This window comes from Prosopis cineraria, unplaced genomic scaffold (genome assembly GCF_029017545.1).
Source record: "Prosopis cineraria cultivar Desert tree isolate PC_DT_omini unplaced genomic scaffold, ASM2901754v1 PC4, whole genome shotgun sequence".
In the NCBI taxonomy this organism is placed as follows: Eukaryota; Viridiplantae; Streptophyta; class Magnoliopsida; order Fabales; family Fabaceae; genus Prosopis; species Prosopis cineraria.
In genome coordinates this window covers 9,621,790-9,635,504 of record NW_026555335.1, presented here as the reverse complement: position 1 = coordinate 9,635,504, position 13,715 = coordinate 9,621,790, and the positions used below count along the sequence as shown (strand labels likewise).

At 36.9% G+C, this 13,715-nt stretch overlaps 1 protein-coding gene across 1 annotated transcript; it reads left to right on the top strand.

Moving 5' to 3' along the window:
• Positions 1–3,097: 3,097 nt before the first annotated feature.
• LOC129308577 (receptor-like serine/threonine-protein kinase ALE2) lies at positions 3,098–12,723 on the top strand. The gene is given in 20 exon segments (XM_054949774.1): positions 3,098–3,803; positions 4,853–4,950; positions 5,025–5,495; positions 5,600–5,722; positions 5,827–5,961; positions 6,097–6,195; positions 6,328–6,459; positions 6,531–6,620; positions 6,769–6,858; positions 7,615–7,743; positions 8,107–8,202; positions 8,898–8,969; positions 9,082–9,165; positions 9,281–9,385; positions 9,499–9,870; positions 9,951–10,241; positions 10,624–10,665; positions 10,668–11,012; positions 11,116–11,359; positions 11,618–12,723. Coding segments are annotated over 19 exon segments (3,633 nt in total). The 5' UTR covers positions 3,098–3,803; positions 4,853–4,910; the 3' UTR covers positions 12,291–12,723.
• Positions 12,724–13,715: the final 992 nt, after the last annotated feature.

The window sequence follows — 13,715 nt, the reverse complement described above, 5'->3', positions numbered from 1 at the left end:
TTTAAAAATAAAAAAATTTAAAAATTAGATCCTACTAAAAGCCAACTTTACTTTTGAATAATTCACATACATAAAATATGATTTAAGATCTTTTTTTATAAAGACGTTGATAGTCATATGTGCAAATGTAAATACTTTTGAATCTACTTATATTTAATTTAACTAAGATTCACTTATATTTGACAAGTTATAAAATTATAATTTATATTTTTTATATTTATTTTATATATACATTTAATATTATTATACTTTTATTTTTATATTATACATTTAATATTATTATAATTTTATAATTTTTAAACAGCGAGAGCAACATTGCTCATCTGATAATAGTTTGTGAGTTCCACTAACTATAATAACAGACATTTAAATGATGGGAGTAATACTATTTTAATTTAATTAATTTAAGAATAGTATTGTTATAATAAATAGTTTAGGAGTAATATTATTTTTTTGAGAATATTTTAATGATAAAATTTTATCTTAAAAAAATTATAATTGTGAATATTATATTGGGAATAAATAATTAGATGGCGGGGCCAAGCAAGTTATGTGGGGCCAATGTGGATATGGACATAAGCCATCGTGCGAGATAGTGTCGGGGGGCGCCTCACACTTTTGTCTTGTGGTACCGTCCGACAAAGGTCACGGACTGGGATTAGTGGGCGACTCTCCTCCCATCACTTCTCCACTTCCCTCTACGCCTTTAACACACCTATTCAATCTAAGAATATCAACCGTCCAAATTTGATACTATTTTATTTTTATATTTTTAATAAATTATTGTTTTAATAGGTACATAATTTAAAATAAATATAATTTTATAATTGTAATTTTGGTTAAAAATACTTTTAAAATTATAGGTTAAAAAATCACAGTAATATGCAACATGATGGTCATGCTAAAAACATACCTGAAACGGCTTAAATTTGACTTTAATTAATTAAACTACTTAGGAGTAGTTTAACTAATAAAGATAGTGGGATATTAGTAAGGGATAATTTCATTTAGGTCCCTTGGAAGAAGTATGTTTACTTTTAAGTGCCCTGAATTTTTGAAGTGCTACAACGCAGTCCCAAGATTTTCTTATGTCTATGACTTATAAATTTCAAAAGCTTATTTGTGAATAAGTTATAACAAAGTTGTGAATTTCAAAACTACAGTGGTCAATGCAGTTTTCAATTTCCTATATAAAAAAAAGTTGTCAAGTCTGTTATTCTAACATGCTCACAACTTAACAATTTCATTGATAACTGTTAAAAATTAAATTTTTGAATTTTAGGGAACTTTAAGGTAAATTTTAATAATTTGTTAAGTTTGAATTCTCACTTGTAAGTTGAACTTTAAGAGTGGGGAAAGTATACGAGATGGATGACTCTCGCCAATTAGTAATTATCATAAAGCATCCATCCATGTCACAGTATTTAAAAACAAATAATATCTTCAATTCAAATCTCTCTCTCTCTCTCTCTCTAAAAACACTGTACTGTGTAAAAAAGATTTATGTTCAAGTGTTCCATGATGACCCATCTCTTGTGCAACTTCTTTGAGCCTCACATCTTATTTGCGTCTTCGTTTTGAGAACTCTTCTAGTTTGCGGTATTCTTCATTGAAATCCAATAATATCATGAATATGGCTGGTGGTACTATATTTATTAATTTGAGTCTTCAAACATTCCTTTGTTTGCAAGTTAGTGTGATGATTCCGAATTTTATAAAATTATATTATTATTTGCTTAAAGTTCAAGTGTTGGCTATAGTTTGGCCGAAATAAATGAATATTCCCGAGCGTTAGTTAAAGTCGATTGACTTGTGTGTTAGGCTATAACCAGCCTCCCAAAAAGAAGATGGCGCCTCGTGCGCCGGAATCTTCCTCCCAGTGTTTTACTATTATTTTCTTATAATTAAAGACAATCTGCCTTTATAAAGTGTAAACTTATGGCTTGGTTTGGATCTGGAAAGAAGTGGCAAAAAAAAGAAAAAAAAAAAAGAAAGAAGCGAAAACTAAAAGAAGACAAGAATTTTTCTGCCTAGTTTTTATTTTTCTTTCCATCCAAAGCAAGGATAAATCCCAAAACTGGAGTTATGACTACTTGTATCCCATTCCCATCTACGCACTATGTATATGATTATTTGATAATGATAATGAATTAAAAGCATTACAAAACAATCTATGAGAGTTGAACCTAATTGAAGAAATTAGCAGGTAATAAACTAATGTCCGAATCTTACTAAAAAAATGTCTGATGTTGAATTGTACCTCAAATAAGATTGATCCTATAATAACATGATGCACAATAAAACTATTATAAATTTTTTTATTTATAATATATGCTATTGACAGCAAAAAATTTAAATAAACTCAATTTCAATTTAAAAGTTAAATTTACAAAAAAAAATTAAAATTGATTTTCACTGATATTCGTGCGCTATATCTGTTTGTTCTTTTCAAATTCACCCCACGTAAGTTCCAAGTTGAGACCATCCACAACTACACTGGAACAAGCTTTCAATTATCATATCATAATTCATGACCTGTGGACTCATTTATTTATTTCGCCGACTGAAACTGATAGCTAAAATCTCACAGCTTTGTTTCTTGTCCCTTATAATTGAGTGTCACGGGTGCCAAATATTGCAACTTTTATTGTCAGTTTTCTTAGCCTTCCTTTTCCCCTCCTTGAACGTGGTGGCATCTAGCATGCCCTTTAATTATCCCTTTTTCCTCTTCTCGAAGCATGCAAATTGATCACTCACTTCTTCAAGGGGAGCATCTAATTACCTGTCTAATCATGCAGATTAATTAGCATCCTCAAGGCCTTTTGTTTCTAAACATACAAGAACAAACCATTTGCGTTTTTTTTTTTTTGACATGTATTTTATCTGTGATTTCTTCCAAATTGGAAACTTGTCATCAATCCCATGTGTTCTTCTTGGGAGGCCGCTTTTTATGGTTTTGTCGCAAAAGTCATAATGACCGTTGATAAATAATAAACTGAAAACATGTTGGTGGTTGATGGATGATGTGTCAGAGCCAGATCTTGACACATGACACTCGGTGGTATCAATAAATCACTATCTTTGGATGGCCGGGAAGAGCTTCCAGATGACAACGTTAAAGAAGAAACGCAACCAGGCAACCTCCACTGGACAGAACAGTACGAAGTTTGGTAATAATCCTCCATTGACATCCAGCACTTGAGCCAGACTTTCCCACTGAAATATTAATTATACTACATTACTCTACTCTAACCAGAAAGCCTCTGTCCCACCTCAACTGCCTCCCTCCCTCTCTCTCTGATCTCTGAGATCTGAGAGGTGGCCATTTGCTCCACCTTCGCCCGTTCTTTGCAAGTTTCTGTATGACTGTGTGTGGACTATTTCAGATGAAATTTAATCTGGAATTATAAGCAACGTTTATTGAAGAGTGTTATTCTGGTTCTTCTACCTCACATGGAGATCTCTAAGTTCTTCCTATTCCAGAGCTCATGTTTTCAGCAAACAGTTGCTTGGGCTCCTCCTGTCTCTTTCACTAGACACTGTTATGGGTTATTCCATTAGTTACCTTCTCATTGCTTTGCCATCAATATATGTGGGTCTTCTACAAATCAACCTCCGTTTATTCTTGCTTCAAGTTATTAACTTTCAAAATCTGTAATTTTCTCTCTTATTTATTACAACTGAGGGGATTGTATTGAGACCCGGAGATTATTGGTATGGGATGGGGCTGTTTCGGTCATCCATTCTTTTGCTGGTGAAGCTCTGCATCATTGGCTTTGCTTTGGGAGTCCGGGGATCTACAGGTAAACGCTTAATTTTTAGAATTCTTCATTCAAACTTTTGCATAAGCTAAAACTACTTGATCTGGGTCGCCATGATTTGTTAATGTTGTGGTAACTGTGACACCGATAACCTTAAAGTTTGTTTGAATCGTCATATCTTAGTAAACGCAAAAATCAGACGTTGTCAAATAGTTAAGATCACCAAATGAGGCATCGGATGTCTTTTTCTTATCTCTGTTATCGGTTTGATTGCTTACAGAATCTAACTTGGAATACTAAATAAAAGAGGCTTGTTTCTATTGGCCGGTTTTTAACCCATTAGCTCACCGTCCGCTCATAGTCTTACTGGGCGACGTGTCTTTAGAACCATAGGATATTGGCTCTAGTAGCAACAATGTGACTAATATTCGGTAATCACGGTTTTCTGAAGTTCATATTTTCCCCCTATTCAGCATCTATTGTTTCAGTGACTTATGGCTGTTTTTGGTTGTATTTCGCCTCATCATTTTTTGATTAGGAGATTCCTGCAGTGAAGGAAATTTTTGCCTGTGGATAGATTGCTCATTCCTCCATTAACACGCCTGTTTGAAAGCCACTGTCTTCCTTGGAGTAATGAATGATGGCCTGAAATATTCAAATTTCTATAAGAGTGAAATAGATAGGCTCCATAGTTTCAAAACTTTTAGAAGATACTGTCAATATGAGCCATACTATATTGATCAATCTGTCATGTTTGGCAATTGGGGGCTTTCTGGACTGTTAGCTTAGACTTTTAATTTCTTGTGATATTATGTTCTCTTAGGGTTCACTATATCTCCATCTCCAGTATTCTTTCTTGCCATTCCTCCTAGAAAAGAAACTCCAGTACCTAGTCCTAACTCCTATCCAGCATGGAGAGTCATGGGGAAGTAGTACCCCAAGCTCACTATTAGACCTATGTGGTATATCCATCAATCATACAACACGGGGTTGAATTTTGAGATTTTTGTTTTTTTTACTTGGTGTTGGTTTTTCATGGTCCTCATCAGTTTCTCCTGTTGTTTTATACTTTTCTATTTATCTTCTCCTAGATTTTGCTGTTTCCCCATCCCCAGCAACCATGCCAGTGCATTCTTCTCCCAGAAAGTCATGGGGACAATTGCCCCATATACAGCAGCTGTACCAAATGGTAATTTCATTCTCACTAATGTTATTTCATCATAGCATCGTTTGATCAAGAAGCTGGTTTTTTCCATCACTCAGGGCCTTTGCTGCACCATTCAGTTACATTATCACCTCCCACAATTCCATCGTCAAAGAAGACAATTGGGGCCGAGCCATCTGCATCACCAAGTGCAAGTGCGACAATATCACCACCTCCATCATTAAAGGTTGTTCCTCCACCCTCAACTGAGCCATCTGCAGCACCAAGTACAAGTCCTACAATATTGCCACCTCCATCATCTAAGGCTGTTCCCCAACCGTCAACTGAGCCTTCTGCATCACCAAGTACAGGTGCTACGATGTCGCTGCCTCCATCATATAAGGTTGTTCCTCCACCCTCATCCCAGTCATCTGCACCACCAAGTGCAGCAGTATTACCACCTCCATCACATAAGATTGCTCCTCCACCCTCAACTTCACAAGTTCAAGTGCCACCATCAGTACAACCAAGTCCGCCTCAAAGAATAGAACCTGCTTTGACACCTCCAGTCTCAACACCCAATGTCCCTGGTACATTGTACATGGCCTTGTATTTTACTTTCTGAAGGGGGCTGGGAGTCTAGCTTCCAATTGATTTTGACCAATATTCTTCTCTTTTATGGCATATTGAACAGCCCCCATTGCAACACCTTCTGTTGACATGCCTAAACATTCACCAGTTGGCCTGCCGATTGAATCAGATTTACCACCTAAAAGGAATTCAAATCGAAGTCACAACATGGAGCCAATTTCACCATGTATGTGATAATACATTTGTCATGTCTTATGATTTCCTTTTTGTGATTTCTTAATCTTGCTGGTATTTATCCTATATGTTCTCATCAACTGCATATTTGAACAGCCCCAGTTACAATGACTCCTGTCAATTGGCCCAAAATCTCACCAGGCAGCTCACCAACTGAAGATGGAAGTTTTCCACCTATTATTCACAAAAGGGATGCGAAGAAAGGTCATGCGCCAGATCCAGCTTTACCAGGCATGTGATGAAAATCTTCTGAAGATTTGTGAATTCTTACAAGATGGTTTAAACTTCTTCTTCTTCTTCTTTTTATCATAGATAGCTTCCAGCCACTATTGATCCAAAATTTGCTTTTTATTGTATTTTGAACAGCCCCTGCAGTACCTTATACCAAATTGCCAAACAGTTCACCAGTCAGCCAACCAACTGGACATGGAAGTTTGCCTCCTAATATCCATAGTAGGAATGCAAGTATGTGACTAAGGTCTTGTTATCTTATCCTGTCATGATAGCATTACCATAGAGCTTGAATCTTCTTTTTCTTCATAGTCAGACTTTTATTTACATTGACCTTGATCTGCTCTTTCATTGCATTTTGAGCAGCCTCTCTTGCACCCCCTGCCAGTTTGCCTCAAATTTCACCAGTCAGCCAACCAACTGGGCATGGAAGTTTGCCACCTAAAGTTCATAAAGGGATTCCAAATGAGGGTCACACCCTGGAGCCAGTTCCACCTGGTATGTAATAAAATCTTATAAAATGAATTCAACTATGTGGTTCTGAACTTCCTCATTCTCATTGGATGCAGAATCTGTGGCATCCTCCCCAAGAAAAGTTCGACATAACCCACCACTAGTTCACCCTATTTCCCCAAGTTTAACTCCACCCATATTCCCTGGTAATTTTTTATTTTGGCCTGTTTTACCTGGTAAATTTCAATACCTTAATTTTTTAGGATAGGAATAAATAAAAATATTTAGATTTCTATTTAGGGGATCACTTCTATTTGTCTCATTGTTGCCCTTTTTTTTGATGTATTTATGCAGCACCAGCTATGTCACCATCAAGGGCATTTCCTGTTAACCCACCGTCTGTCCACCCCATTATACCAGCGTTATCTCCATCAGAATTACCAGGTGCAAATTTTGATAAGAGAATTTTTCTCTCTCCCTACTTTTCAGTCGCCTTTTCACACTATTCATTTTGTAGGCACGTTCTCTTCACTTCACCTAAATGATCATGGTTTAGAATGAAGATATGCACCAACAGACTGTATTATATGACCTAATGTATTTTTGTTGCCTTGTTAAATGATTTTCTTTTGATATTCCAAAATGACAGGTGATTGTATCTCTCTTTTCCCATATTGCCAGTTGACATGCCATCGGAAAAATTAATCCAGATACCTTAACAATTGGATCAAGCTATAGATGACCATGTCTATTATTGCTTCTCTTCAGTTTAAATTACAAATCTGTGGATATTGCAAAGTGAGACGTGATTGTATCTCTCATTTCTTCTCACATCATTATATGCCACTGAGAAATATGAATCCAGATTCCTCAACTATTGGACCAAGCTATAGATAATCGGACTATATAGTTTTGATGTTTCTTGTGTTAAGTACATTCGTCAAATGATTCTAAAACAATGAGAAATATGAATCCAGATCCCTCAAATTGCAATGCTTTTACTCATTGCTTGAGTTCATTTGCAATTGTCAGCGCTAACACTATAAAATGGTTGATTTTGTTCTGACTACACTTACCTTACCCTATGTGTTTCCTTGTTTTGACTGCTTTAGTTTCTTTATTAAGTTGTGAAATATAAATTCTACTTTGAGATAATATTGTCATTCATGGACATTTTATTGATAAAAAAACGTGGTTCAGCACCCGTTATCTCTCCTTCATCAACTCCTTCCAGAATCTTCAATTGGAAAAATGGTAGAGGACCAGTTGCTGCGCCTTTGTATAAAACACCAAAGCCACTTCCAGCTGTAATACATTCCCCGGCTCTAGGTATGCAACACTGGACCTACTTTTCATAAGGTGCATGTACTTTGCTGCAAGATTTTTCATTGTCCTGAAAGCAAAGCTATCAAAAGATACTCCTATAATAGAGTTTCAAACTTTAATATTGATGTAACATTGCTAAACTGACATTATACAGGCTTTTTCTGGGAGATGAGGTTTCTTAAAAGATAAAATGACATCATGTGCTCAGCCATTCTTTCTTACTGTATTTGACTATAGATTGTCCAAAAACTTCAGCTGAGGAGAAACATTGTAAAGAAGCAATGTAAATGTTAACATACACTTGATAGTGATAGCTTCTAGATATATATAATAGAACTATTTATATTGATACCTTTTGTATTGTAGCCCCTGTTTCACACGAGCATCACCATGAAAGGAACATAGTCACCAGTCCTGCTCCTGCATCATCAGATCTAATCTCTCCCACTTCAATCAACCAAGGTTCGATGTATTATTGGATTGAGGGTCATTTTTATTCCTCATCTTTACCCGAAGGGTTAATGGGTACCTTGAACTCAAATAAGGGTCTATTTTTCCCCTTAACATTAGAAATTCTCTCCCTTGGTACCCTTGATGTTAACTCGCCGTGTCTTCACTATTAGTGGGCATCACATTGCATTTTTAAATAGTTTTTAATCATAAAATATTGGGTTAAGGGTCATTTTTGTCCCTTAACTTTTATTCAAAGATCAATGGGCACTCTTAACTTAAATATTTTATAGTAAAAAATATGAAAAATGTACGGTGGGCCCCATATTGCATCTTTAAATATTTTTTATTGTAAAACATAGGGTTAAGGGTCATTTTGCCCCTTTAACTTTTACCTGAAAAGTCAGTGAGCACCCTCAACTCAAATATTTTATAATAAAAAAATATGAAAAATATAATGTGGGGATCACTAATGGTGAAGAGACGGTGAGAAAGACATGATGATGAGGGAGAAAATCTTTAATATTGAGAGATAAAATTGACATTTATTTGAGTTTAGGGTGCCCACTAACACTTCAGGTAAAGTTGAGGGACAAAAATGACTCTTAATCCTATGTTATTTTGTACAATTTACGTACTGCAATTTAACCTAACTCCTATCTTTTGCTTTCTTTCTTATTTTTGGTCATTTTCACTACTTGATATAGGACAAGCAATGCCTCCTTCATTACTCCCAACAAGTGGACAAAGACATTATGCTCCACCGCCAGCAAACCCAGGTACCTGTACAAAGTATAAACAACTTCGTTAGCCATTTATTCTAGGAGAAAGAGAAGATAGGTAATGGGCATTTTAGTTTCTAACAATTTTTTTGCATGGTTGGAACTTCAGCAACTACATTCTCTTTGCCACCAGCGAGCCAAGTCTCACATGCTCCATCTCCATTGTTCAGATTCGGCCCTCATCCTGCCAAAAGTAAGAAGGAAAAATTACATCCTTTTAATTCATGGAGAGTTATATTTGAAAATCAAGTCTTTTCATTATCATTTATTATCCACTTTGCATGATTTATTGTGTTTTCTATTGCAAGTACCATTTCTTTCTCCTGAATCATCTCCTGGGTCTTCTTCCAAGAGCCCTAAGACACCGGTCCTGCCTAAAGTTCAAGCTCTTCCACCTCCACCTCCTAATGAAGGCTAGCACCTTATTTCCTCAATCTCGTTATCTGCCTGCAAAGATTTGTATATTCTTTTAATTATTCCTATCCTCATTTGTTGCACTGAAATATAGTATCTTTCTGTTTTTCAGATTGTTTATCAATTGTCTGCACAGAGCCTTATACAAATTCTCCCCCTGGAGCACCTTGCAGATGTGTCTGGCCGATGCAAGTTGGTCTTCGCCTTGGTGTTTCTCTTTATACCTTCTTCCCTTTGGTTTCAGAACTGGCTTCTGAAATCTCCACTGGGGTTTTCATGAAGCAAAGTCAAGTTCGCATAATGGGAGCTAAATCAGCTGATCAGCAACCAGAGCAAACTGATGTCCTAATAGATTTGGTTCCACTTGGGGAAAAGTTCGATAACACTACAGCTTTTTTGACCTCTCAGAGATTTTGGCATAAACTGGTTGTTATAAAACCTTCCTACTTTGGAGACTATGAAGTGTTATATGTGAACTATCCAGGTATATACAAATCCAGAATTTCTTGTTTAATTCCCATCTTTCTGTTGCTATTTTGGTGAGAAATCTTGTCGATTTTGTAGGCTTGCCGCCATCACCTCCTTTACCACCAAGCATGACAATGATAGATGGTGGCCCATATTCTAATGGCAATAATGGAAGGACGATAAAGCCCATTGGGGTGGACATACCAAAAAGGCGGCATAAAAACGGACTTAGCGGCAGCATGATTGCCATTATTTCACTTTCAGCCTTTGTAGCTGTTCTTTTATGCTCTGCTGCTGCATGGGTCTTGCTGTTCAAGCGCAGAGATCATGTATCTCAAGCAGCATCAACTCCACGGACTTTGCCACCTTCTCTTTCCAAGACCCCAGGTAATGCAACTGCTGATATCTAAAACTCACATGAACTTGTGCATTTTGTCCTGTTAACTGTTTAACATGAGCAAAAACTTTTGTCTTAGCGGTTGGTTATTGAATACAACACTATTTGCAAACTGAAAACTGGCTTATTGGTTCTTATGATCTTATCTTATAGAAGAAGGAAAAGGGTTGCAGGAAAAAAGGTTCAGCTGCACCTATTCAAATCAGCTGGTTAATTTTTCCTAGCATCGTATTTTTTAAGTTATAAGTAGTATCACATTTTTTGAAGTTATAATTGGAGTTTTGGATGTTTCCGTGTAACACAACCGCAGAACATTTTTATTGGTCAATCTTCTGCTGCTTTGCTTAAGAAACAAATATTTGAATTTCACAGGCACTGCTGGGTCATTGACTGGAGGTGGGACAGTTTCTGCATCTCGTCATTTCGATCTAGCATTGCAGCTTATAAAGGTTCTGCCAAGACTTTCAGCATGAGTGATATTGAGAGAGCCACTAACAACTTTCACACTTCAAGAATACTTGGAGAAGGTGGTTTTGGGCGTGTTTATAGTGGTACTCTTGATGATGGGACAAAAGTGGCTGTCAAGGTTCTAAAGAGGGAGGATCACCATGGTGATCGTGAATTCCTAGCTGAAGTTGAGATGCTTAGCCGTTTACACCATAGAAATTTGGTCAAGTTGCTAGGCATATGTACAGAGGAAACATTCCGCTGCTTGGTTTATGAACTCATTCCAAATGGCAGTGTGGATTCCCATTTACATGGTAGGTAAATCTGCTGAATTTTCTTACCCTGGATTTAAGTTTCTTTGCTCTTTGTTGTGGCTTATGAATGTAATTTGTGCTTTTCCTTTTGATGTGCTGATAGGAGTTGACAGGGAGACCAATCCAATTGATTGGGTTGCCCGCATGAAGATAGCTCTTGGTGCTGCACGTGGTCTGGCTTATCTGCATGAAGATTCCAGTCCCCGTGTAATACATAGGGACTTCAAGTCTTCCAACATCTTGTTGGAAGATGATTTTACACCAAAAGTATCTGATTTTGGACTGGCTCGAATAGCAACAGATGAGGAGAGCAGACACATATCAACACGTGTCATGGGAACTTTTGGGTACAAAGTCTTTTCCTTTCCCTTTATACTCACAACTTATTTCTTTATTTTAGTTTGTCACTTCTAGGCCTCTACTTGAATATATAATAATATCCGCCTCTAACTTAGTGTCAAATTTATCCAAATTATAGTGGCTAATATTGAGATCTCGGTGTCAATTTCAACTCTTGACGTTCAAACCTATTTTTGTTCTTTGATGAGTTTCACTATTGTTCATTCGCTGGTTTGATTTATTTTTAATTTTAACATTCTATCCAGCTATGTGGCTCCAGAGTATGCCATGACTGGGCATCTATTGGTAAAGAGTGATGTTTACAGCTATGGTGTTGTTCTCCTTGAGCTTCTGACTGGAAGAAAGCCAGTAGACATGTCACAACCTCCTGGTCAGGAGAACCTTGTCGCATGGGCGCGTCCTCTGCTGACAAGCAAAGAAGGACTCGAAGCAATAATAGATCCATCTCTGGGACCTGATGTGCCTTTTGATAGTGTGGCTAAAGTTGCAGCCATAGCTTCAATGTGTGTGCAGCCAGAGGTATCAAACCGTCCTTTCATGGGAGAGGTTGTTCAAGCTTTAAAACTCGTATGTAATGAATGTGATGAAGCAAAAGAAGCATTTTCAAGAAGTTCTAGCAAGGATGATTTGTCTGTTAATTTGGATATGGGAGTCAGTACTGTTTCTGGACAGCAACCAGGTAACTTCCAAGGACAACACTTTGCTACCAACTTGGACAACGGAGTAGACATTGAAAGAGGGTTATCAGCATCTGAATTGTTCAGTTCATCGGCAAGGTTTGGGGGGCAAGAGTCCGGCTCATTTAGAAGACACTCCTATTCAGGCCCTTTGAGGACTGGAAGAAGCAGACGGTTATGGCATATGTTTAGAAGGCTTGCTGGTGGCAGTGTCAGTGAACATGGAATTATGTACAAGTAATGACCAGTCTGACATTGAACCATTGCATATTCTGAAGTCTCCGTGGATCTCTCTCCCTTGATTCGTTAGCCTGCTTTATAAGCGCAATCTGGCGACGGACGTTTCCTCCCCTGCCTTGGCCTTTGAAGGAGTGACATGGGAATTGATATAAACTGTATACAAGATATTCCATGCTTGCTGTAAAGAGGAGAAAACAGTGTGAATCTAGCTTGATGAGAAAGATGAGAGAAATCTTTTGCTTGCTTAACTGGTAACTCCATTCTCCACTGCTCCGTACCATATGCAGTTGCAGAACTAATAAATCTGGGTCAAGAAATTTCAAGTTTTGATTTTTGAATAGTTTCTGGATACTATTTGTACCTTATAGGAGGGAGAAATCTCTGATTAGTTTTGTAGAACATTGTGGATCATGAATGCATTATTGCTAACCTCACAGGCAGAGAATTTTTCTGTATGCTAATAATTCTTGGTCACATGACAGATGAGTGTAACTTCACTGACGGGTAAGAAATAGAGGGACCCTCTAAGAATGTCCTTCACAAGTCTTGGAGGAATGTTGCCTCCCTTCCTTCTTATCTTGTGGGTCGGTTGGCCCACTGTACTAAGTCTAATAGGGTAAGTTTAAAATTATATATATCTATATATACATTTGTTCATTATTTGTTTTAGTTAAATATTTGTTTTTGAGCTGTGTTTTTCATAGTCCCATGTTGCGGTTTCTCTCATTTTATTTTGTAGTGAATTAATTATATTGATCTGTCATTTGAGGTTGAAAGTTGAAACTCAAAGCTTGTCTTGGTCTGAGGTTGGCGTAACTCGTATCTATGTCAGGCCTAAACTAGGAAGGGTACTTCATCCAATGCAAAGTCAAATGGTTGGCCCAAATTTCGCTCGTATTTTATGTTTTTTTGAGAATTGACGTGGCCCGATCAGAATTGATTGGGTTAGACAAAATTGCTCAAACCAACAAGGCTAGTTTTCATGCTTAGTCATAGATCAATTTCCAATTTTTTGATAGAATTTATACAATAACATAAAAATAATTTTATGTTACCAAAATAAAAAATAATTTTATATAGATTGTAAAATCATATTTGTCCCTAAAACAATAAAAAATTCGATGCGAGTTTGTATATGTTTTCCCAAACCCCGGGGGGGGGGGAGGATGGGGTCAAGCTTGGTTAGCATCAGTATTGGAGTTTCAATTGTTCCTAGCCTTGCAACTTATTCTTCTTCTTCTCCTTTTTTTAAAGAAAAAAAAAAACGAATCAAGGAGTTTCAATCTTACCAAGTCCAAGGTCTTAGCAATTATTGGATATATTTCATTGGTCTGAGGCTTGAGGTGACACTTCTATGAAGTTGATAATTGAAATCTTGTACGAAGGGCTGGTTTGATTTCCTTTCTTCTATACATAATCTGATATT